The sequence below is a fragment of the Benincasa hispida genome, chromosome 5 (genome assembly GCF_009727055.1).
Source record: "Benincasa hispida cultivar B227 chromosome 5, ASM972705v1, whole genome shotgun sequence".
NCBI lineage: Eukaryota > Viridiplantae > Streptophyta > Magnoliopsida > Cucurbitales > Cucurbitaceae > Benincasa > Benincasa hispida.
Window position 1 is genome coordinate 48,175,084 of NC_052353.1, and position 23,820 is coordinate 48,198,903.

Genomic DNA, 23,820 nt, shown 5'->3' on the forward strand with positions numbered 1-23,820 from the left:
ACTTCCTTGTGATGGACGCATTTGATCACCGCATGTATTTGTCTATGCAATAGCTTGGTTTTCAGTGCATACGTTTGTCTTTGTGTTCGCCTAGCTTCAGCGCATGCATTTGATTGCAAGTACTTATTTCCAACGTATGTGTTTGATTCCTGCGATGGCTACAAAAATAGACACTTTGGCATAGAGTAACGTATAATATTGGGTCAGTAAGGATTTAGGTGCTAATCAACGCAAAACTCAAATTTTCACAAATTCTAAGTATTATCACCGCATTTTCTACTTGTCAGCCCTCATAATTCTAAATAAAAGACTCATAATAATTGGCATTTATGTCAGTTATCATAAACCATAGCTCCTTTTCTATTCCATGGAACTTAATATAAATCTCATTTACATTAATCTTCCACTAGATGTATCTCATATATCATATTGATCATATTATATATAAACGAATTACCTCTTGTCAATTTGAACATTTCAAATCAACACTAAGAACTAATCTTTTATTGAATCCATTGAGCTACCAAGGGGACCTCATGGACCTGTAGCTCGAAGCTCCGGCGGTACATGAATAATTGACTAAACTCTTTAGTCACGAGATCTACAATCCGTTAACTGCCAGTCACTCCACTAAAGACCGATAGTTGAACTCTTCTTACCATAGATATATTATGTGTCCATCTTAACCAATCAATAGTGTGACAATATTTCATAGATCACTCGTAAGTACAGCTCGGCCAATAACCATTATGGCCCTATAGTCACATCTAACTCTTTAAGTATAACTGAATCCTCTAATGAACATAAGACATAGCCTACTATGACTGAGTTCTCTCTTCCAAAGAGAAGTTGTGGCCACTATGTTCATGCTCTGGAATCAGCCCTTAAGGGAGCAATCTTTCTACTTATCCCTGCTTCGGGAAGGAGTGAATTCCATCTTGTGTATTGAGTTCCCAGCTCTCAAATCAGAAAAGTCCCCAAAAAAGTAGGCATGTTGAATTGGAAATATAGCCACTCTCATCCATACTAATCAGAGGACCCCCCTCAAAGGCAGAAATTCCCAAAACACTTATGATTGAGGTCGTGACACCTATGGTCGTTTAGGTGAGATGTAAGTCTCTAGTATCAATAGCGTTATATACAGAGTCTAGTCATCTCGTGGTCCAGTCTTATACAAACTCTTTGTATAGGACACTCCCGCTCGCACGACTCCACATTAATGGTCAAGATCTACCATCTGTAGTAGTTTACAACACTTGCAAACCTCTACAAAGTGGGTCGTATCCGTAGTGTCACCAGAATCAGATATCCCACCTTAATCCTTATACTACAGACATATTTAGGTTATCATTTAAGTCATGATTCACTTGTATATCACATATACATGCTTAAGTTTACGTAAGATAACCATGGAGCTTTGTTTATTTGATATGAGTAAATGCCAGAATGAAATAACAGTTATTTTATTCCTAAAACAATGTGTATAATTACAAACAACGAGACTCCGGGAGAATTAGGACACCAATCACAACACCAGGCGCAACGCCCATCGTTTAGCACTCTGTCTATCGTGTAGTGCAAACGCTCACCGTTTAGCGTCTGAAGGAACTCTTAAACAAGAGTATCCATGAGCGCATGTAGATATTTTCGATTTCATTGTGACCGAATTACCACACATACATTATAACAAATAGATATGCATTGTAACACTGATTATAGGCATACTTTAACAAATAAAATACAAAAGACTGAGTAAACATACCAGTTGAAGAAAATCTTCACTCGTACTCAGTCCAGCAGAAGCATCTCCTCCACGCTTCTTATCGCCCAGCAAATAGTCGCCTACCAGCACCACGGTCGTCTATACGATCGACAGTACATGAATCAACAGCAACTGGGGACGACACCACCACTCAAAGCCCTCAGGATTCTCAGAGTGGGAATCCAAAGGGTGGAGTTTGATGGAATTGGTAGAGGGAGGAGGAAAAGACGATTGTGTAGATCGAACAAGCAAGTGGAAGATAGTAGATGCCTATCGTATAGTCGGGTGCTTATTGTTTAGGAAAAGGTACACGATCGTGTAGGTTTTACTAAACGATTGTCTAACAAATGTTAAGCAATCGTTTAGGTCTGCTCAGCTAACTAAGTGATCGTTTAGAAAAGGTAAGTGATCATTTAAAAATCATGTGCGATCGTTTAGTGCACAGGTGTGCGATCGTTTAGAACGATGAGCGTTATCGTATAGGCTTTCAACGTTTAGCAATCGTATGGATTCACACTATGAGCGAATTTCTACATATCTTACAAAATGAAACCAATTTTTATTTTATTCTTCAGTTACAATAACCGAATTAAATTTTCCCACTTTTGCACGATTCCGGAGAAATTCTCGGACAATTATCTCACAACCGCCTATTTAATTAAATAATGAATATAATCATGTTATATTCCTAACCTATAGTTTGATATCATATATCTACTATAGTAATTTCTCCTACTTGATATAAATCATATTTATATCCAATTTCCTCCAAAATAATGCATCTCATACATTTAGTCAATTATATCATATATAATTAACCAGTTTAATTATATCATATATAATCGAACGATCTCTTGTCAATTTGAACATTTCAAACTGACACAAAAACTTATTCTCGACTTTATCCAAGGTACCAAGGGGACCTTATGGAACTGTGGCTCGAAGCTCCAACGATACGTGAATAGCTTACTAATCTCTTTAACCACAAGATCCACCATCCGTTAATTGCCAGACATTCCACTAAAGACCAACAACTGAACTCTTCTTACCACATATATATTTTTGTGTCCATCGGATATAAAAAATCATGAGTACGATGACCCTTCACAAATGCTAGTAAGTACAGCTGCGACAATTTACCATTTAGTTCTTATAGTTATATCACACTCCTTAAGTACCACTGATTCCTCTAATGAACAATAAAACATAGTCCAACTATGTGTGAACACCTCTCGAGCCAAGAGAAGGTGTGTGGTGCCACATCTTTCAAACCCTAGAATCAGCCCTTAAGGGAACTATCTATCTACTTGCCCCTACTTTGGGGAANAGAATCAGCCCTTAAGGGAACTATCTATCTACTTGCCCCTACTTTGGGGAAGGAGTGAATTCCATCTTGTGTAGTTGAAGTTCCCAGCTCCGAAATCAGACGAATCTCCAAAGTAGTAGGTTTAAGTCGACGACCTGGCCACTCACACCCATGCAAATCAAAGAACCGCCCTGAATGGCAGGAGTTCCTAACTCACTCAGGATTGAGGTCATGTTACCTACGTTCACCTAGTGAAGTGAAGTCTCTGTCATAAACGGTGTTATATAACGAGATGTTAACACTTCGTGGTCAGGTCTATATAAACTCTTTGTATAGGACGCCCTCGTTTGCATATTCCCTATACGAATGATTAGGATTAGAACATCTGTGACAAGTCACAACACTTGTGACCATTCCACAAAGCAGGCCGCATCCGTAGTGTTACCAGGATAAGATTTCCCTCTTTTATCCATATACTATAGACCATTTTGGTTATCACTTAAGACATGATCCACTTGTATGTCACCTTATACATGCTTAAGTTACATCCAGATAACCAGGGATTTTAGGTTTATTGGTTTGTGGTAAAGAAAATAAAACATTTAACTGAGCAAAATCAAGAAGTGAAGTAAAATATCATATATTATATATCAAAAGCGTTCATACAAACTGTTTACAAACTACAAGACACGAGACTTTAGGGCATCAACCCCAACAGCGTTATTGTGTAGTGTTATCGCTCAGCGCCTACGCATCGTCTAGTGCTCAGCTTATCGTCTAGCTCCCGCTCATCTCTTAGCGCTATCGTATAGTGCTATCATTTAGTTTTCACGCTTATCGTCTTGCGTTTACACTGATCGTACAGTGCTTAATGCCTATTGTGCAGCTCTATTGTCTAGCGCATCATTTCACATCGTTTAGTGCCGCCTACAGCTACACAAGGGTCTAGCACTCAACGCTTGTACATAGCTATACGATCATCCATCTAATATCTTATACTTATTATCTTGCTCTCTCCACTCTCGCTCACGTATTCTTCACGCATGAGCAACTCTTGGCAATGCCTTTTGCCAATGATTCGGCCAACCTGCATTCAAACCTCACCATCTCTACGCATGGTTGCCCTTGTCTTCAATGCTTAACTCTTTTCAACTTAGCCTACCTCATCCGTTAATGTTTCTAACATCCAAAGCATAATTTCTTTCGACTTCACACTTAGCCAAATTCCACTAGTTAAGATTTATCTTCAAACTGCTCAAGGAAAATCTATTCAAACACTTAGAGTTTCCCTCATTTTCAACTTAGGATTTACCTTATGCTTAGTTAATTCTCTTAACTACCTGTTTATGTAGGGAAATTGAAATCCGGGTTTCACATTAAGGAATTCTGGATGTTGAGTTATATTTAAGACGAATAGTATTTGTAATTGTTTATTTGACAAATAATTAAGATTCAGACACGTTTTGTAGACATCATTTACTATTGTTGACATCTAATTAACTTTGGCACTTTTTATTTTAGTTTATTTGATATGTTTAATATTCAAACAAGTATAACATTTGTAAATAATAATAATAATAATAATAATAATAATAATTCAGTAAATAAAGAAAAAAGTTATTTCCTGCATTTAAATATATAATCCTGATAGTACATGGGGTCGGGAAAAAGTGCAATTTCATGCATTTTTTTTTTTTTACTTTTCTCAACACTAAAATAGATTACCATCGGTATAAGTAATCATCTCCCGACGGTATAGGGGTCGGAAAAAATGTAATTTCACGCTAAAATAGTTCCACGATAGCTTTTGTCGACGGTAGCATTGTAGAGCAAGCATCAGGATAAGTAACAATATTCCGATGCTGAATACGAACTGTCGGCATAAGCTGACTTGTCCAACGGTTGTAATTTATTCTTATCGTCGGGAGAAATGACTTATCCCAGTGCACAAAACGAACCGTTGACATAAGCTGACTTCTCCCAACGGTTGTAATTTATTCTTATCGTCGGGAGAAATGCTTTATCTCGATGGTTTCATTTAGGGTCGGTAAAAAGGCCCCATCCTTGATACATTGGGAGACCTTTTTCTCTCTACGACAAGGCTTTTTGGGGTCGAGAAAGGTTTTCCCGATGATGCTTTCTTGACGATTTTCCCGACAATTGGTTTACCGTCGAAATAGGTTTTGTCGACGGTGTTTTAAAATTTTGCCAACGATTTCTGTCGTCGAAAAATGTCCAAATTATTGTAGTGATTTGGTTTTTTATTTTTGAAAATTAAATCTATTTCCTCTCAATTTCTTACCATGATTTGCATCTTATTTAAGTACAAGAGTTGTATTTTTAGCCAAAATTCAAAAACAAAAATAAACTTCTAAAAACTGTCTTTTAGTTTTCAAGACTTGACTTAATTTTTTAAAATATTAGTAAAATGTAGATTAAAAAAAAAAAAAAAGTAAGAAACTTAAAAGTTGAATAACTTTTTACAGACTTAACTTTAAAAGACTAAAATCCAATAACCAAAACGGTACTAAACACAATCTACTTTTTTTAGATTTAAAAGAATTGACTTGGTTATTAGAAAAATTGGTAAAAATACATATAACAAGATAAGAAAAATTGAGTGGAATGAGTATTCATAAGTTCAATTTTTTAAAAACTAAAAACAATAGTTAGCAAACCTCCATAATAATATTGTCAAATTATTTATATCTCAAGATCAGCCGAAAAATGAACAATAACAATATCACATTTATTTACATATTATTTATGTATACGTGAGTGATGACTTAGTTCATAATTAAATAATTAATTAAAGCTAATAAAAATTCTAAAACATAAAGAGATGATTATCAACAATGGAGGTTAGTGCATCTTATTAGTTTAGTCACATGGTGAATATAATATTCCCCTATTTGATAATAAACTAAATACAATTTGCAGGCATATAGCTTTGCTTAGTATTTCCACATTATAATTGAAATTGAAAGGAGATTTATTCTGATTCCCACCAAACTACTTTTTCCTTTCCTTTTTCTTTTCTTTATTTATTATTTATTATTATTATTATTATTTTGGCGGAAAGTTGATTCACATCAATTGGACCTTAAAATATTGCGGTTTAATAGCATATGAGGAAACATGTACAATGAGTTTCATCATTTATCTCAATTATATAAAATAATGGACGAATGTAAATTTTAATCCTAAATTAATAAAGGTATGAATTTAAATCTTAAACTAATAATTTGATCAATTTAGTCCCGAACTTTGGGAGTTATATCAATGTACACCCTAAATTAATAATTGTTTTAATTTAAACTCTGAATTTAAGAAATTTTACCAATTTAACACTAAACATTCATAAATGTGTCGATTTAAACCATTCCTTATGTTTTATTTGGATAGACATAGTGTGATATATAAATATAAATTTATCAATTAAACTTCTAAACGTAGGTAAGTTCAATTTAAAATATTAAATATTTTGCATAAACTAAATATGAAAGAACGTTTAAAATGAGACACCCATGATCAAAATTTAGGGTTTAGATTGATATAATCATTAGCTTGAGGTTTAAATTGATACAACCGTAGATTTAAATGGGTACAATTATTAGTTTGGGCTTAAATTGATACAACTCCAAAAGTTCATGAGTATTAATTGGTATTTTTCCTAAAATAATTAAGAAAAAATATTTTTCCTAAAATAATTAAGGAAAAATATTTTTCATCGGTAGGTCTTGAGTTTAGTTTCCATTTGATTCCTAGCTAGGTTTCTAAATGTAATAATTTAACTTTCAAGTTTAATTTTAATTTAGTGCCTATGATTTTAAATGTTACAAATTCCCTTGAAGATTTGAGTTTTTTTTTTCAATTTGGTCACTAGTTTCAAAATGTATATTTTTAATCTAAAACTTTCACTAAATATACTATTTTCCAGTTTTTGGCGTTATTGTCTATCCGATAACTTAAAATTATTACGAAGTAAAATTTTAAAAGTGTTGAAAAAAATAGTGAAACTTAATTAATTATTATTATTTATTTATTAAAATTAATTAATTGACATTAACACTAAAGGTGGAAAGTGAATATTTAGTGAAAAATCGAAGTTAAAAAGGTAAATCTTGAAACTTAAGTGCCAAATGAAAACAAAACTCAAATCTTAAGGGTAAAAATATAACATATTTTGAAATCTAATGACTAAATTGAAACCAAACTCAAAAATTAAGAACTAAAATGTAACATTTTGAAACCTAGGAACCAGAAAGTAAATTTTAAACCTAGAAAATAAAGTTTCTCAACTTTTGGTATCATGGTTATTTAAAAAAAATCGCATATCATGATTAAGGTATCATAATTTTTTTTAAATTATCTTTCAAACAATGGTATCATAAGCTTATCAAAGACTAGAAGTTTAAATCTTTATTGCTACATATGGAAGAGATCATAATGAAGAGTATTTGAAAAATAGAGGATGAATCTAACATGCAATAATATATATAACAAGTGGGTAACACGAAAGAAAGTAGAAAAATAGCGGTTCAGAGGATGGTAACTCAGTTTGGTGTAAAATCACCTATGTCTGGAGGGTTGTGTGCTTGGTGGAACGAAACTTTACTATACAAAGAGTTTAGCAATTACAACGAAAATACTTATCTGATAGACTCCCTCTTCAGTGACTTACATATAACTTCCTGCTTCAGTTTCAACTTAGGCTGCCCTAAATTTGAGCTCCCATCACTTCCATAATAATGCTTCTTCAAGCTTTGTATGAGATATCCCCTCTATACAACATAATTAGGTTCCCTCTAAGAGTGAGATCCCCTCACATTCACCATATTTAGGTACCCCATAAATATGAGTTTCATAATCTTCAACGTACTTCGACTCCCCCTAAATACAATATCCAATCAAACTCCTTTTGAGTTCTACAATGGCTGCTGAACCAAAATTCTTAACAACAAATACACAAATTTCCAATAACAATACATGGAGGTTAAGGCTTAGAGCTAAGCTCAAAACTCTCAATACTCACTTTTCGAATAAGATGGCTGACCCTAAAATTAAATAAGAGTACAATATAAATAAGTATTGAAATGCCTTGAATTTGTTTGTTGGCGCTTCGAACAACCTAGTATGGGGGTCTCGCTAGGGTTTAGAGCAGTTGCATTTATTTACGTTTTTTGATCCTAGGGTTTAGAGCAGTGCGATATATAAACTCTCTAACCTAGAGGCGCCATTTTTTTATGTAATTCTGAAAACTCTCTCGAAATAATATTATTCTCCCTTTGCCCGTGGACGTAGCTAACACACTGTTAGTGAACCGCGTATATCTGTGTGTCGATCTTCTCTACTCTACGTTCCTTTTGTGTTCTTTAATTATCGATTTCGCAACAATAAGGTTAGCTTTGAGAATATTTTTTCAGAGTAAATAAATATTCTCTGCAGGAAAATAAGGAAGACAGATACAAAAATTTGTAAATCACGCAAAAAGATATAAAAAAGATATTATGCAGAATCTGTTGTCAGATATGCAACAATGTTTATTACAATGTTCTTTGACATGTTGTTCAAATTTTTCCTACAATAAAATTAGTCATGCATACTGCAATCCTTTAATAAAATCAATCAATCACAATGCAATACCCGTATTTAAACTTAAGACTAGAATTTTGCACATCCTAATACATACATGGTAATCATATAGGTTTTTAATCTTTATATTTTAATAACAAATTTTCACTAAATTTGAGAATGATAATGAAAGACCAAAGAATTTATATGATTATCTCTTGGAGTTTTGAATCAGGAGTTTCAAATCCTCCCATCTTATGTTGTCGAACAAAACAAAACCATGATTGAAAATTATTTAGAAAAAAGGTACTAATTTGTTTGGATATTTACACATTTGTACAATGGAGGTAGATTCTGTATATTATTTGGAAGGATTTTTTTTTTGGACAATTCCACAAAATTTATGCCCTGTTGTTACCCATTTTGCCATGTGCATAAATAAAATAAAATAACTTTTTCCAGGGAAACAAAATGCAGATTTTGCTCTCATGATATTTGTCCTGTCCTTTCTGTTCTTTTCCCTTTAGATTTGTATAATTATTTGTTTATTTATTTGTTAGAAAACTTTTACTATAGGATATTGCTGTAGTGGAAAATAAATTAATAATTGACATTTATTATGCATATATAAGAACTAAATTAATTAACTTTGATATGACTCACATTCAGTTGGAGCTTTACCATATTGTTAATTGTGGCACTTATAACTATTTAAGAAATGTTTATGAGGAGCTCTATTAATTATTATTCATCAACAGGATCTTTTTAAATATAAAAAAAATATTTAAAAATATTTACAAGTTTCAAAAGTATAAAACATTATTGCAATTTTTTTACTATAAAATATAAATATTGTTGGGATTTTTTTATTTATAAGAATTTCTCTTAATCTCAATCATGTATATAATCTAAATATCAAATGTAAATTATAATATAAATATCAAAGGTAAGTTAATCTCGATAACATGAGAATATCTTCATTAAAATAAATTATATATCATTGATCAAGAAGCTTGAAATTTGAGCCTTCGACTCCATATATTATTGAATTCATGTATAAAAAAAGGTTTATCTCTATGCAATTGCAAGTACTAATCTATTCAACTTGATGTTAGTTTGACTGCATTTGGTTGCTTGCATTTTCAAACTCAACATCTAAAACCTTGAGGTATGGGAAATGCTTTATTATCTCCATGTCCATCATATTTTCTTTTGTTTTCTCTCCTCTTTTCCCCCTGGATTAAGTTCAATCTCAAAATCAATTGACAAGGGAAGAAGTAGCCATAAATCTTACACATATTGTGAATTCCCTTAAATTTTCAAATGTGGGATAATCTTCAACATGCTCCTCAAGAAGATATCTCTTGGGATTCACTATTATGATCAAATCTCAATTTTTATTTTATCTGAATTTCTGTCTGGACTTTATAACTCTGATACAATATTAGATAACATGAGATTTTGCATATTAAATCAGTTTGTAATAGAAAGAGTAATCCATGTAAAAAGGTGATACAATTAGTTACATTAACAGAAAACAAATTAAACAAAAAGTGAAAAAAAAAACCCTAAACCTTAAGGTTAAAAATGTTGAGCATATTAATCAAAATGCAACTAAATCAAACTATTTTGCTACTACATATAATAACTTTCATATGAAATCATTAATATAATGGAGCAATGTAAATTAATATATGCAAACTAAGTATAATTTAATTGATATATTAAAAATTATAAAATATGTGATTCAAATTTTTTTATTGTGCTTAAAAAAATATAAATTAATATACGTTGTTATAAAATGAAAAAAATAAAACCAAAAAAAAAAAGTAAGATATATCGTAATCTACTTCCCTATTTTGGAACTTTTCTTAAACTTTAATCAAAGTTTCTTAAACTTATCATGTCACCGACTACATAAAATAACAATAAAAAGATCCTCGAGGAGATGGCAAACGGTAATCACAAACAATAAATTAAAGACTAGCTATTTTCATAGTTTTTAAAACCTCTATAAAGCTTATCTTGTTAAATAAATTATAAATAACAAATTTCGTGTCAACATTGACGTAAACTTGTACTATCAACTTTTGAGGTATTGGATTCTTCCATTCATATTATAGAAATAAATAATAGAGTTCACTTCTTATATTTTGAAGAGTTTACTTAAAATTATAGACTTTCACGAAAATAATGATTTAGTACATAATTTTAATTTGTAATGAATGGATTTTAGTAGTTTCGAATTGCAAAAGTTTAGTCTCTCATGAGAAAATTCGTCAAACTTAATTATTAATTTTAATCATATAACGACTTAATTTATAAAAAAACTTGACTTGATATAATCAATTTGTCAATCTACAAATGTAAGAAATTGTAATAATATTTTTCACGACACAGATGGTAAAGTATAACTAGACTAAAATTGATACTTATTAAAATTCATAAACTAAATTATTATAATTGTAAAATTAGGTAGAAGAAAATTAATCATTTCAACTTAATATTAAAATGTTATTTTTAACCAATTTGATATCAATTATTTATTTATTTTTTTTATAAAAATGCCTATGAATATGTATATATATGAAAGGAACCAGATCGCACTTGGACACACCACATAAAGTGTTTGGACAATTTCTCTTCTTTGTTATGAATATGAATTTGGAGGGTGGAAATATGATAGAAATGGGAGGGGATGAGTTGTTGGAAGCTCAATCTCACATATGGAATCATATCTTCAACTTCATCAACTCTATGGCTCTCAAATGCGCCATTCAACTTGGAATTCCAGACGCCATCCACAGTCATGGCCCCAACCCTATGCCTCTCTCTCTTCTTCTTTCATCTCTCCAACTCCATCCTAATAAAACCCAATTCATATACCGCTTGATGCGTTTATTGACTCACTCTGGCTTCTTTATTCTACAAGAGGAAGGATATATGCTTACCAATTCATCTTACCTTCTTCTTAAAGACAACCCTTATGCTGTATCTCCTTTCGTACTTTCCATGCTTGAACCAACTCTCCTAAAGCCATGGCAGTTTCTCTCAACTTGGTTTCAAACTAACGATCGAATGCCATTTGAGACGACTCACGGAATGCCACTTTGGGAGCAAATGAGGAAGAAGCCAAAGCATGGAGAGGTTTTTAATGCAGGCATGGCGAGTGATGCGATGTTGGTGATGAATGTGTTATTGGGGAAACATAAAGACGTTTTTAAGGGAGTTGAGTCTCTTGTTGATGTTGGTGGGGGCACTGGAACAATGGCCAAAACCATTGCAAAGGCTTTTCCACAAATTGAATGCACCGTGCTTGATCTTCCTCAAGTTGTGGCGAACTTGAAGTCTGATCAACCAAACTTCAAATATGTTGAAGGGGATATGTTTAATACTATTCCTCCTGCTGATGCGCTTTTGTTGAAGGTAAAACCTAATTTCTTTTGGTTTTTATATGGCTCTATTTGATTAAGTCTTTTTGTTTTTCGCGTTATTTTTTTAAGAACTAAACAAAATATAATTGTCTATGATAACTATTTTTGTCGTTTTTTTTCGAAGTAATCACAAATCAAATATAAAAGTAATATAAATAATTTTTAGGATTTAATGTAATTTCAGCTTCCAACTAAAATTTAAAATAATAATTATATATTCAAATTTGGTATGTAACGTTAATATTTCACTCTAGTTAATTCATCTTAAATAATGTTAGTTTACATAAGTTAGATTAGTTAAACTAATCCGTAAATTGTTTGACAAAATTTGAAACTTTTAACCATTAATTAGTAACCTATTGAACATCTTATTAATGTATGATTTTGAACTTTGGTAATGAGACAATTAAAATTGAACAATGATATCCATCAAGGAAAAAAGGAAAAAAAAAAAAAAAAAAACCATGTTCATTAAATTGAAAAGAATAAAAAAAGGATGATACAAAAAATTGAAAAGCAAGAAAAATGAAAAGGGGAAGACATGATTGAAGGAGAGAAAAAGAGAAATGCGTGTAGAAAGGGAGGAGAGAAATTTGCGGCCCACGCATGAAAATAAGAAAGACACACACGTGTGTATATAATATAATCTCAAAATTACTCTTAAATTAATAATTTTAAAAATACCCTTAACATTAGTTTTAGATAGAAACCATTTATATTTTATATCAAAAATACCTTTGAACCTTAGAAAATTTCTACTCTTAAACTTAAAAATAAGTTGAAAAATACACTTAGTTTTAGTATATGAACATAATCTATTAGGTGCTTTATATTTTCAAATAGTTTAAAAAACAGTCATATTCTTACAATTTTTTTCTTTTTTAAAAACGAAAGTTAATCCTTCCTATCCCACATCTGAAAAGGGCTCATCTCATAATGATGAAATGTAAGACCCCAAATTTCAATACACATTTAACCTAAACTAACTTTACTATACTTTTATACTTTAGAAGGATTTTGGTAGCATAACGACACTACCATGACAAAAGCCAAAATTTTCTTTTAACACTTGTTTAACATAAACACACTCCCAACAACAATCAAACAATATCTTCTTCTCCAGATAAGTGCCAGAGTTTCCAGAACACTAATAATCAATACAACTACTTAATTAGACTCAACCAATCTTACCAAAACCTAACTCAAATTAATGTCAAACACAACAAAACAAACTAATCAAACTTATTACAAAATCGTACTACAAATTAACTGAAGATATGCTTAAATCTAAAACAAAGTCCTAAGTTTCAAAAATTAAAATAAGATAAATTCCTAAAAAGAAGAATCACAACATAAATCTAAAAGCGGATCTTTCTCAAGCTTCTTTCTCAGCATCACCAAGATCACAATATCCGTCAGTGCCTACAAAATTTGGTGATGGGTCAATACACATTTATACTGGTAAGTGGCTCACACCTTGAAGAGCCATCAAATAACATCCATAACATATAACATGCTAAAGATATCAACAATACATGCTTATTATACATAGGAGAAACATGAAAACTAAAACATGTTATATATACATCAACACATTAAAACATGCTCTTCCAATCTCTTCCTAACCTCAATGAGTTCATCAACACATATTTGATTCACATCAAGATTTCTAAGACCAACTCCTTCGAGTTACATTGACTCCTGATCACTTTTACTTAAGGACTCAACACTTCTCTACAATATTCAATGTTTGACCCTTGACCATTTTTACTCAAAGCCATCAAACTATACGTCGACCCTTAAACATTTCCACACAAGGTTTCGACTCCGCATCAATCCTAGACCATTTCTACCCAAGGCATTGACTATTCACCGACCTTGACCATTTTCACCCAAGGTCTCACGCACATCCCTTGACCATTTTCAACCAAGGTTTTGATTACAAATCAATCCTTGACCATTTTTATCCAAGGCCTTGACTACTTATCAACTTTAACCATTTCTACCCAAGGTCTCGACTACACATCAACCTTGACCATTTTTACCTAAGGTCTTGATTTCATACCAATCCTTGACCATTTTTATCCAATGTCTTGATGCTAAGGTCTCGACTACACACCAATCCTTGAACATTTTTACCCAAGGTCTCGACTACACATCGATCCTTGACCATTTTTACCTAAGGTCTCAACCGCACACTAATCCTTGACCATTTTTACCCAAGGTCTTGATGCTAATTTCAATCCAACAATGGCATACCACGCTCGACCATTTTCACCCGAGGCAAGTGATATTCCCTTCCTTTTCTATACAAACTCACAAATTTCGCTAATTTCTTCCTCACACAAACTAGCGAAAATCCATAACTATCACATATTTCTAAACAATATTCTCTGACCAATTCAATAAGCAAGAAATACATGTAATGAGACATTCCACAATTCATAAACATATCACAATAGTATTACCATATTTTTAGCATGCTTAGGCATCCAATATATGAAACAATCGCCAGAACATACAATTTAAATCACAAATAATAATATAATCACATAATGATGGAGTTGATATTTAATAAATGGAAGTAATCAGAATCTTAAACATTCTAATTACATTAATTTAAGCTAACAAGCATGCATGGTTCAAATAAAATAATAGAGTTTTAGAAATTTACCTTTGAAGAACTCTTCAAATTGCTCAATTTCCAGTTGAAATCTCCCTTCTAATAGCTTGTAGTCTACTACAAGTGTCTTTCCTACTATCTTCTGACTTTTGATTGGATGGCAGAATCCAAAATGAGAAGTAATTCCAGAGAATTTGAGAAATGGGTGGTTTTTGGTGTATAAAAGATGAAAAACAATTTATTCATCAATTCAACAAATAGCATAAAAACATTTTTGTTATATTGTCCTTCATTTGATCATATCAACACATGCAAATGAAAATCAAGAAGAGATAGACACCAAAACCTCTCTCAATTTGAGTGGAAAATAGGTGTAATTAGTGGAAGAAGTGGGAATAACCCACTCACTTTCAATTTTTTTTTTCATTTTAATTCAAATTCAAATTTTCAATTTTCAATTTCAAAAATTAAAATTGAAAAATTAATTTTATAAAACATTAATTCAATAATTAATATTTAAATAAAATTTATTAATCTTAAACAAATTTAATACTATAATTAATTTTAAGTAAAATTAATTCTTAATAATTAATTAAATCAATTAATTTAATATTCAATATTAAATTAAAATAACACCTATTCAAAACATGAATCTCTATTCATGTAATTAATATTTAAATCATATTTAAATATTTTCTAACTCTCCAATTTCGTTTAATTTGATCATTAAACGTTTAATTATATCATATATAATTAATAATTTCCTTAATTTGAATTTAAACGTTTTAAATTTTCTCATCATACTATTCTAAGGTTTAATCTGTTTATGAGCTAGTATGGGGACCTAATAGACATACAGATCATGTGCTCCAATGATTCTAGATTAATTGGCTAAACTCTTTTAACCAAATTAACCAACATTCGTTAACTTTCGAGCTACTCCACTAAAGCCCAATAGTTACACTCTCCTCACTGTAGATATATTTTTTTCCACTTGATTTAACCATAATCAGTAAGTCGATCATTCATAGGTTATTCATATTTATTGTTGGGTCAAAATTACCATTTTACCTCTGTAATACATCTTACTACTTAACTCTGCCTAATTCACTAATGAACAATTGGTTTATGGCCCTACCAATAAACCGAGTCCCTCTTAGTCATAGAGAGAGCGGGGCCCTTGTTTATGACTAAGAGTCAGTACTTAAGTGAACAACCTATCTGTTCACCCTGAAAACGGGTAGAAGGGAATTTCATCTTGCAATACTATGTCCCCAACTATGTACCCAGTCTTATCCCTAAAATAGGAGGCTTATTGAGCAGAGATGTTGAGTCACTCTCACCATTGCAGATAAAGGATAATCTCAAATAAACAAGAGTTCATTGTTAACTCAAGATTGAGATCGAGTTACCTTAGGTCATCGAGTTGAAATAGTAAGTTTTAATAGTAAATGGTATTATAAAGAAAAGTGACTATTTCATGGTCCAGTCTTATGCAAACATCTTTTGCATAGGATGTCCTCAATTGTATGCCTCCATATGACCGATTTCGGGGTCACATTATTTGTATAAAATACAAAACGGGCCGCATCCATAGTGCCCCCAGGATATGGTACCCAATCTCATCCTTATACTTATACTGTTTTGGCTATATACTCAAACTTGATCATCTTTTATATCTTTATATAAAGTTTATGTATTCATGTTATAGCCAGGGGTTCGTTAGTTCATTGGATTTAGGTTTTACAAGTGAAATTTACATGTTCAATAACAACTTTATTGAATAAACCTTAATAACAATTTTATTGCAAATAGAATATGTTTAAAGATTACAAACTGCGAGTTTTAGGACATACAAACTAACAAACTCCAACTTGGACTAAAAATCCAATGGGGTATCGAACCATGTAACATGGGAGATGATGGAAATGAAACTTGAATGGGTCACAACATCCAAATGAGATGCACCTCACAGACTTATGTTGAATATGGATACATACAACCTCTAGGTCCATAATCAGTTCCAACACCTTTTATTCATGATCCAACCCCACCTACTCCAATCCCACCATCCGTGATGCCCTCAGATCCAATACAACAAAATGCTCATATTCAGTCATTCGTAGATGTACCTAGAGCATCTGATTGCCCATCTTATGATGAACTTATCGCAATACCTCGTGATTTTCTAAATAAAGAGGATATAAACGTTCGTTACATTTTCCTTTTCAAGTATGATTTATTTGTTAAATTGTCAATGCTTGCAATAAAAAAGAATTTTTACTACTATGTAAAGAAGTCGACGAAGAGCTTATAAACCGTATGGTGTTTAGTGGAGAAATGTAAGTGGTGCATCCGTGCAAAAAAAAATGGTAGGAAGTGATTCCTTTAAGGTGGTAAATTATCTGAGCATACATACGTACACACTTTAAATAAGGAGTGGTAATCATCAACAGACTAAGAGTTGGGTCATTGAATACTTAATCAAGTCCAAATACGATCATATCACCTAAAGGATATAATTGAAGGTGTTCGAAGAGATTATGGAGTGAATATAAGCTACGAACGGGCTTACTGCACAAGAAAATATGCATTGATATTTGCACGAGGTCGCCTGAAGGATCATATGCAGGGTAAGGCATTCGATGAAACATTGCAAATCTAGGTGTTTTTTTCAGGTTGAAATAGAAGATGAACAATACTTTAAATATGTCTTCATGGCATTAGGATTCTTGAACTACATTTGTCCCGTCATTATGCTTGATGAGACCCACTTGCATGAGAAATACAAAGGTTGTTAATAGCAACATGCATCTACGGTAACAACATCTACCCAATTGCATTATGTATCGTGGACAATGAGAACAATGCAGCTTGGACCTGGTTCATGACTAATTTAAAGGTTTTAATCGGAGAAATTATGGAATTAGTCATTATATCTTACCGTCATATCTCAATTGGAAAAGCGATTGCATCTATATTCCCCGAGGCATTTCATGCACTATGCATATATCACATTTAGAATAATTTGATGACCCAATTAAAAAACGATGATATAATCCCTCATTTCTATCTTGCGGCCAAAGCGTATAGGATGTCTGATTGTGAAATTTATTAGGCCAAGCTCCAACAGAATCCTAGTGTAATGAGATATCTCGAAGAATTGGGGTAGAATGGTGAGCAAGAGTTTACCAAGTCCACCGTAGGTATGACAAGATGACCAAAAGCATTGTAGAATGCCTTAATTTAGTACTAAAGGATGCTCGAGAACTCCCCATCACAAAACTGTTAGAGCATATACGTGAGTGGTTACAGGGTTGGTTCTACATTCGTCGACAAACATAATTGCATGCACAAACATAGTTTCTGATTACGCATTTGATATTCCGAAGGCTAAAAATTTGAAATCTAGAATGTATCATGTTTCCCTGGTTGACATGCATGTAATCAATGTAGATGATGGACATTCAGGGGGTTGGTGGGTCTTCATGCAAATACGTATAATTGCATGGAATTCAATTGTTTAGAGATTCCTTATTCGCATGCAATTGTTACGGCTGCACTGTGGCATATAAATGCTCAAACTTTGTGTGCAAAGTTGTTTACTGTTGAATGTGTTCTTGACGGTCAGACTTTAACAACTTCGAAAATTTACCATCACAAAAGGTAGCAAGTGTTGGTTGATGTTAGACCGTTCCCCCATCCCCGGTCCCGTGGGGAAAATTCGACAGGGACAGGGGCGGGGATTCCCCATCGGGGAAACAGGGTCCCCGCGGGGCCCCATTCCCCGTTTCCCCGTGGGGATTCCCCTACTAATTCCCCGTGGGGAATCCCCTATTAGATCCCCGTGGGAATCCTCATTTTTTTTCTTTTAATTGTTTAAGTTTGGGCTTGACTTTTGAGCTTAAATTTATAATTTATATATTCAATATGGGCTCACAACACTATAAGTCTATAGTATACATTATAAACATACATATAAATAAGTTATTTTATATATTATAAATATATATTTATAAATATTAAAAATATAAATATATAAAATTGGGGTCGGGGTCGGGGTCGAGGTCGGGTATACCATCCCCGTCCCCGGACGGGGCCCCGAAAAAATTCCTCGGTTTGACCCCATCCCCGGTCAAACCAAGGATTCCCCGCGGAGAATTTTGCCAACCCTAACTCGATCGTGTCATTATACCTAAACGATCTATTAGTATGATCTAAACAATTAAATTCATCTTACCATCAATATTATATTTGTATATAAATATGCAATGAATTTCAAATTACCATAAATATTATATTCGTATGTGAAATATGCAATGAATTTTAAATTACCATAAATATTATATTCGTATGTGAAATATGCAATGAATTTTAAATTATCATAAATATTCATTAGCCCACAATTGGGCAACATATTGTTTCCTAAATAGTGGCATATTTCCTTGTTGCAAGCTACTACTATCTTTTCTCGTTACAAGATATTCAATGAATTTTGCACAATAAATACCACAATCTAAAGATTTGCCCGACTAGAAGACCACTTTTGATCGTTTCACTTCCCACATACTGTATGGAAGTTTGGATGACCTTGATCATGGCGAACAACTATCAACATTGACGATATTGATCTGGCCATCCGTTGCAGATAACCATTCACAATTTCATCAAGGATGTAGTTCGGCATGGAGTCCAAGACCTTTATCTTGCATTACATAGGTCAATGGAAGCCATCAACCAGTGTTGTCTAATATTTATTGGCCCGAAGACAAATTCCACGTTATTCCATCCAGGCTTGTACTCCTCAAATGCACCAAGCACATAGTCAAGAAAGAATTCATTGCTCGCCCAATGCTTCATATGTTCTTCTTAATTCGTCCAGAGTGCCACATTTTCGTCGTTTATTACCAAACCATCTACACGAATATTTGTCGAATTACCTTCCGATTCCACAATGGCATCCTAAAGATAAATATATACTAGATTGTATTTATAACCATGATTCAAATTGTAACTAAAATTGGATAATCTATACTATGAAGCTCGAATCCACTACTATGAATCAATATTGGCAGAGGTTAGGTCTTGTATACAGCTTTTGATGGACGTGCATCGCTAGAACGTCCATATCATAATACAAATAATTAATGGTGCAGTTAATTCTAAATGATTGTGTAGTTAATTATAAATGGTTGTGTACTTAATTATGTACGATTGTTTAGATAATGTATATGATCGTGTAGACAATTCTATACGATCATGTAAATCAATCTATGTGATCGTGTAGATCAAACTATAAGATCATATAGATCAATCTATACGACCGTGTAGATTACGTACAGGATCGTCTACGTAATAACAACATGATCATGTTGATCAATCTATACGATCGTGTAGATAATTCTATACAATCGTACATGACCAACAACACAATCGTTTATGACTAAATGATCAATGAACTATTAAATACTCACATCCCCAAGCACTCATGTGTTCTTCTTGAGTGTTTTGAAGAAATCCTTCGTTCAGAAGGTATACACCACCATTCGCTCTTCGTTTTTTTGTTTCTGGATTGGCTCTCCATGTCTTGTATGCCGACCATAGAACATCTAAGATCGGGAATAGTGAGACATATGATCTAACCATCCTAGTGGAAAAGTTAGAAACTAGGACCAATGGGTTCAAATTTATAACACCTGTGGGTGGTTTCAATTCCCTTGGAGGTGGGTGAGGCTCGTTTAGAAGTGGTTGGGGTAATCTAGGGATATCTAGGGTTGGTTGAGCTCTTCGAGACTCAACCTCTTTTTTTTCCCTTTTCACATCTTCAAATGTAAACTTTTCCGGCACTCAGGGCATTCAAATTCCTCCTGCAATTAGATTCTTAGTTCGTGACTATGGTGTTTTGAGTGTGCCAATATTTTATACTACGGTCATACCTTTTTTTGAGTGACCTCTTCTTATGTTGCACTCCCTTCAGAATCAGCTTGTAACTCAATGGAAGAATTTAGGTCGAAGTGGGTCCGCTCATTGAATGGTTGTTCAGGAAGTTGACCTTCATCGATGATCAGTCGAATTGATGGTTCATCAACTGTATGTTCTTCAAATGTTACACTTTCAATAACTATGAAAGGTTCATCGACCTCAACGATCGGTCCAATTGATGGTTCATCGATCATTCGTTCTTCATCGACTCTTTGGCCTTCAATAGCTATGTCCATGGGCATTGGTTACATGGGCTGCTCGTCGTTATTAGGTATGAACTAATCGTGGAGGGGGTTCGTCCAATATCTCCCCTATCAACTGTTTGGTCATCAACTATTTGATCACCATCAATTGTTTGGTCACTCACATCACCATGATCATGATGACCAGTCCCTCCATTATTACCTCCTTCATCATCTTAATCATCATTGGCACCATGATTTGGGTTAACCGATAGAAATAAATGAAACATTAAACGATTGTTTAGCATGTCTACACGATCATATAGATAAAGATATACGATCATTTAGTGTGTCTAAACGATCATCCAGATAAAGATACACAATCATCTATCCAAATCTAAATGATTGTGTAGATAAATCTAAACAATTGTTTAGAGTTTACTATATGATCATCTAGATAAATCTAAACGATTGTTTAGTAAATAACCCAACACACAATTATTACCTTCCTTAAACTTTAGACGCAGAGCTTATGAACTTCTGTTAGCTCTTCACCCAACAGACGAACCATGCTAGTTAAGTTCGCTAAATCACTGCGAATTCCTGATAGTTCCTCACGTATAAGTCTTGCTTTTCTTTTGTTTTTGTATGGATTTTGTGTGTTTCTTCTACATGTTCAACCTGCCTCTTCTTACATGTGTCAAGCTACTCTGTATGACACTGACGAATTTGGGGGGAGTTGGTCATCTGGTGCTCATCACGATCACCATGTCCCACAGTCGCCTCATCGTGATTAAACTCCTCAAATTCAATGTTCGGGGGGAGTTGGTTGGAGGAGTGTTGATCAGCCTCGATATCACCTCCTTTTTGCCATGCAAAATGTTCTTTAGAGTTTCCAATATTCATTTATATAATATCTAAAGAATTCAGTATCATCGACGATCCTAAGTATTTTCAAATCGAATTGGATTTTCTTGTCTTTCCAAGACAACTTTGGGACCTCACTGAAAATCGTCCAAATAATCCCAAAACTATTCCGAATTTACAATTAAGAGCTTTGAAGCATTAGAGACATATTGTAAGAACCTTAATCTACTTAGAAAAAGAATTCAGAGCATTCTTATCCACCAAGACTTACTTAATCGACTCCAAGTCTTGCTGGTTGGTGCCCGAATTCGCTCAAACCCGTATATTAGAAGCCGTTAAGCAATGGATAACTGGAATCCGGTGTAGAAGTTCCATGGGTAAGTGCCAAACCTTACGGAAAGGGGAAAACCGTTGTTGCAGGGTGTTCCAACCGCGTGGATGTTGCTACAAAGTCGCCACCGTTGCCAAACGCCGTTTCATCCTCTGCCAGACGCCGTCACCATCGCTGGATCGCTCGTGATCGAATGTGGGATCACTCAATTTCGTGCACAGGGGAGTCGACGTCCGCCACTGAGGTCGCGCACAAGTGCTTCTGGATACTGCTCGCAGGCGTCGCCGATTGTGGGTTTTTGTTTGCACCTACAAGTCACGCCATCAGAGAACAGTCGCCGCTAGAGCTGGTGGGTTTCGCGTCGGGCTGAACTTGTTTCGATCTTCAATCGTCGTCGTTTGCACTGTGGTGTCGTCGGAGGGAAAATGCGCCAGAATGTTGGGTTGTGTGGCGACTAAGTTTCGCGATGAGAGGAGGAAGAGAGAGAGGGAGAGGAAAAGGGAGGGGGAGGTTTGGGTTTAATTTAATTTGTTTTATCTTTTCCCTTTTTCCAAAATAATTAATTTATAAAAAAAAAAAATTAGTCACACTTGAAAGCAAAGACTCTTAAATTCCAAAATATACCAAATGATTTTATTCCAAAAAGGGAATAATAAATAAAGGCTTAAAAGATTTGAAGAAATTTTCTAATAATAAACTTCAAAATCTCAAATGAGAGGTTTTAATTAAAAAAAAAAAAAAAAAAAACTTATCTTTCCACCAGTTTAAGAAATTTAATTCAGTTAAACTAAGAGATTAAACAAAAATTCCAATTTTACAAATTAGAATCGACAACAAAGAAGTCCTATAATTTAAAATTAAAGGATTGAAGGAGATAAAGCGGTTTAATTTATTCTAAAATTAGTCTAATTTTTTGGAACGTGACATGAAGCAAAAATGAAAACAGCTAAATTGATGAGGAAAAGGATTTCAGAAAAGGTGAAGTTAAAAGATCACAAGTTGCACATATTTATAGCCTAGAAAAAAATGCTCCCATTATTTATACAACTCTAATACAATCACATCATTTTTTTAATGTTCTTAAAGGATTCTTCCTATGTGCTTATACAACAAAATCTACTATTTGTGCTTATATAATAAAATCTAATATTTGTGTAATAATATGATATTTGATGGTGACAAAATAGTGGATATTACATGATTGGAGTGATGAAGAATGTGTGAAGATTCTGAAGAAGTGCAAAGAAGCAATTACAAGCAATGGTAAAAAAGGAAAAGTGATGGTAATTGATTTGGTGGTGTTTAATACCAAAAATGAAGACTCAATTGAGACTCAACTATTCTACGACATGTTGATGATGACTATTACAAGTGGAAAAGAGAGAGAAGAAAAAGAGTGGGCTAAATTGATTAAAGAAGCTGGATTTGGTGCCTACAAAATTTTCCCTATTTTAGGGTTAAGATCTCTTATAGAGATTTACCCATGACATCACTTCTCTTTTTTAATAAGCTCCCACTGTTGATTTGAATTTAAACAATTTTTTTTTCCTTGTATTGAATAAAGTATTTGTGTCAATCTAAGTGTGGATCGTTAGAGTAAAAATAAAGTATCTATTTTGGCTGTAATGTAGGAAGTGTGTTGATTGTTGAGATCAAAGTTTGGTAAAACTAATTTGCTTATTAGTATGGAGACTTTGTTGTTGAAATGTATTAGGAAGTATATTTGATTTACAAATAAGATGAGTTGTTCCAATTTTAA

The 23,820-nt window shown here is 33.2% G+C and overlaps 1 protein-coding gene across 1 annotated transcript; it reads left to right on the forward strand.

Annotated features, from left to right (window-relative positions):
* Nucleotides 1-11,294: 11,294 nt before the first annotated feature.
* On the forward strand, nt 11,295-23,548 carry LOC120078335 (probable O-methyltransferase 3). Its single transcript, XM_039032576.1, has 2 exons — nt 11,295-12,068; nt 23,249-23,548. The coding sequence occupies exons 1-2, from the start codon at nt 11,295-11,297 to the stop codon at nt 23,546-23,548; spliced, it is 1,074 nt and encodes a 357-aa protein (XP_038888504.1).
* The last annotated feature ends 272 nt before the right edge of the window (nt 23,549-23,820 follow it).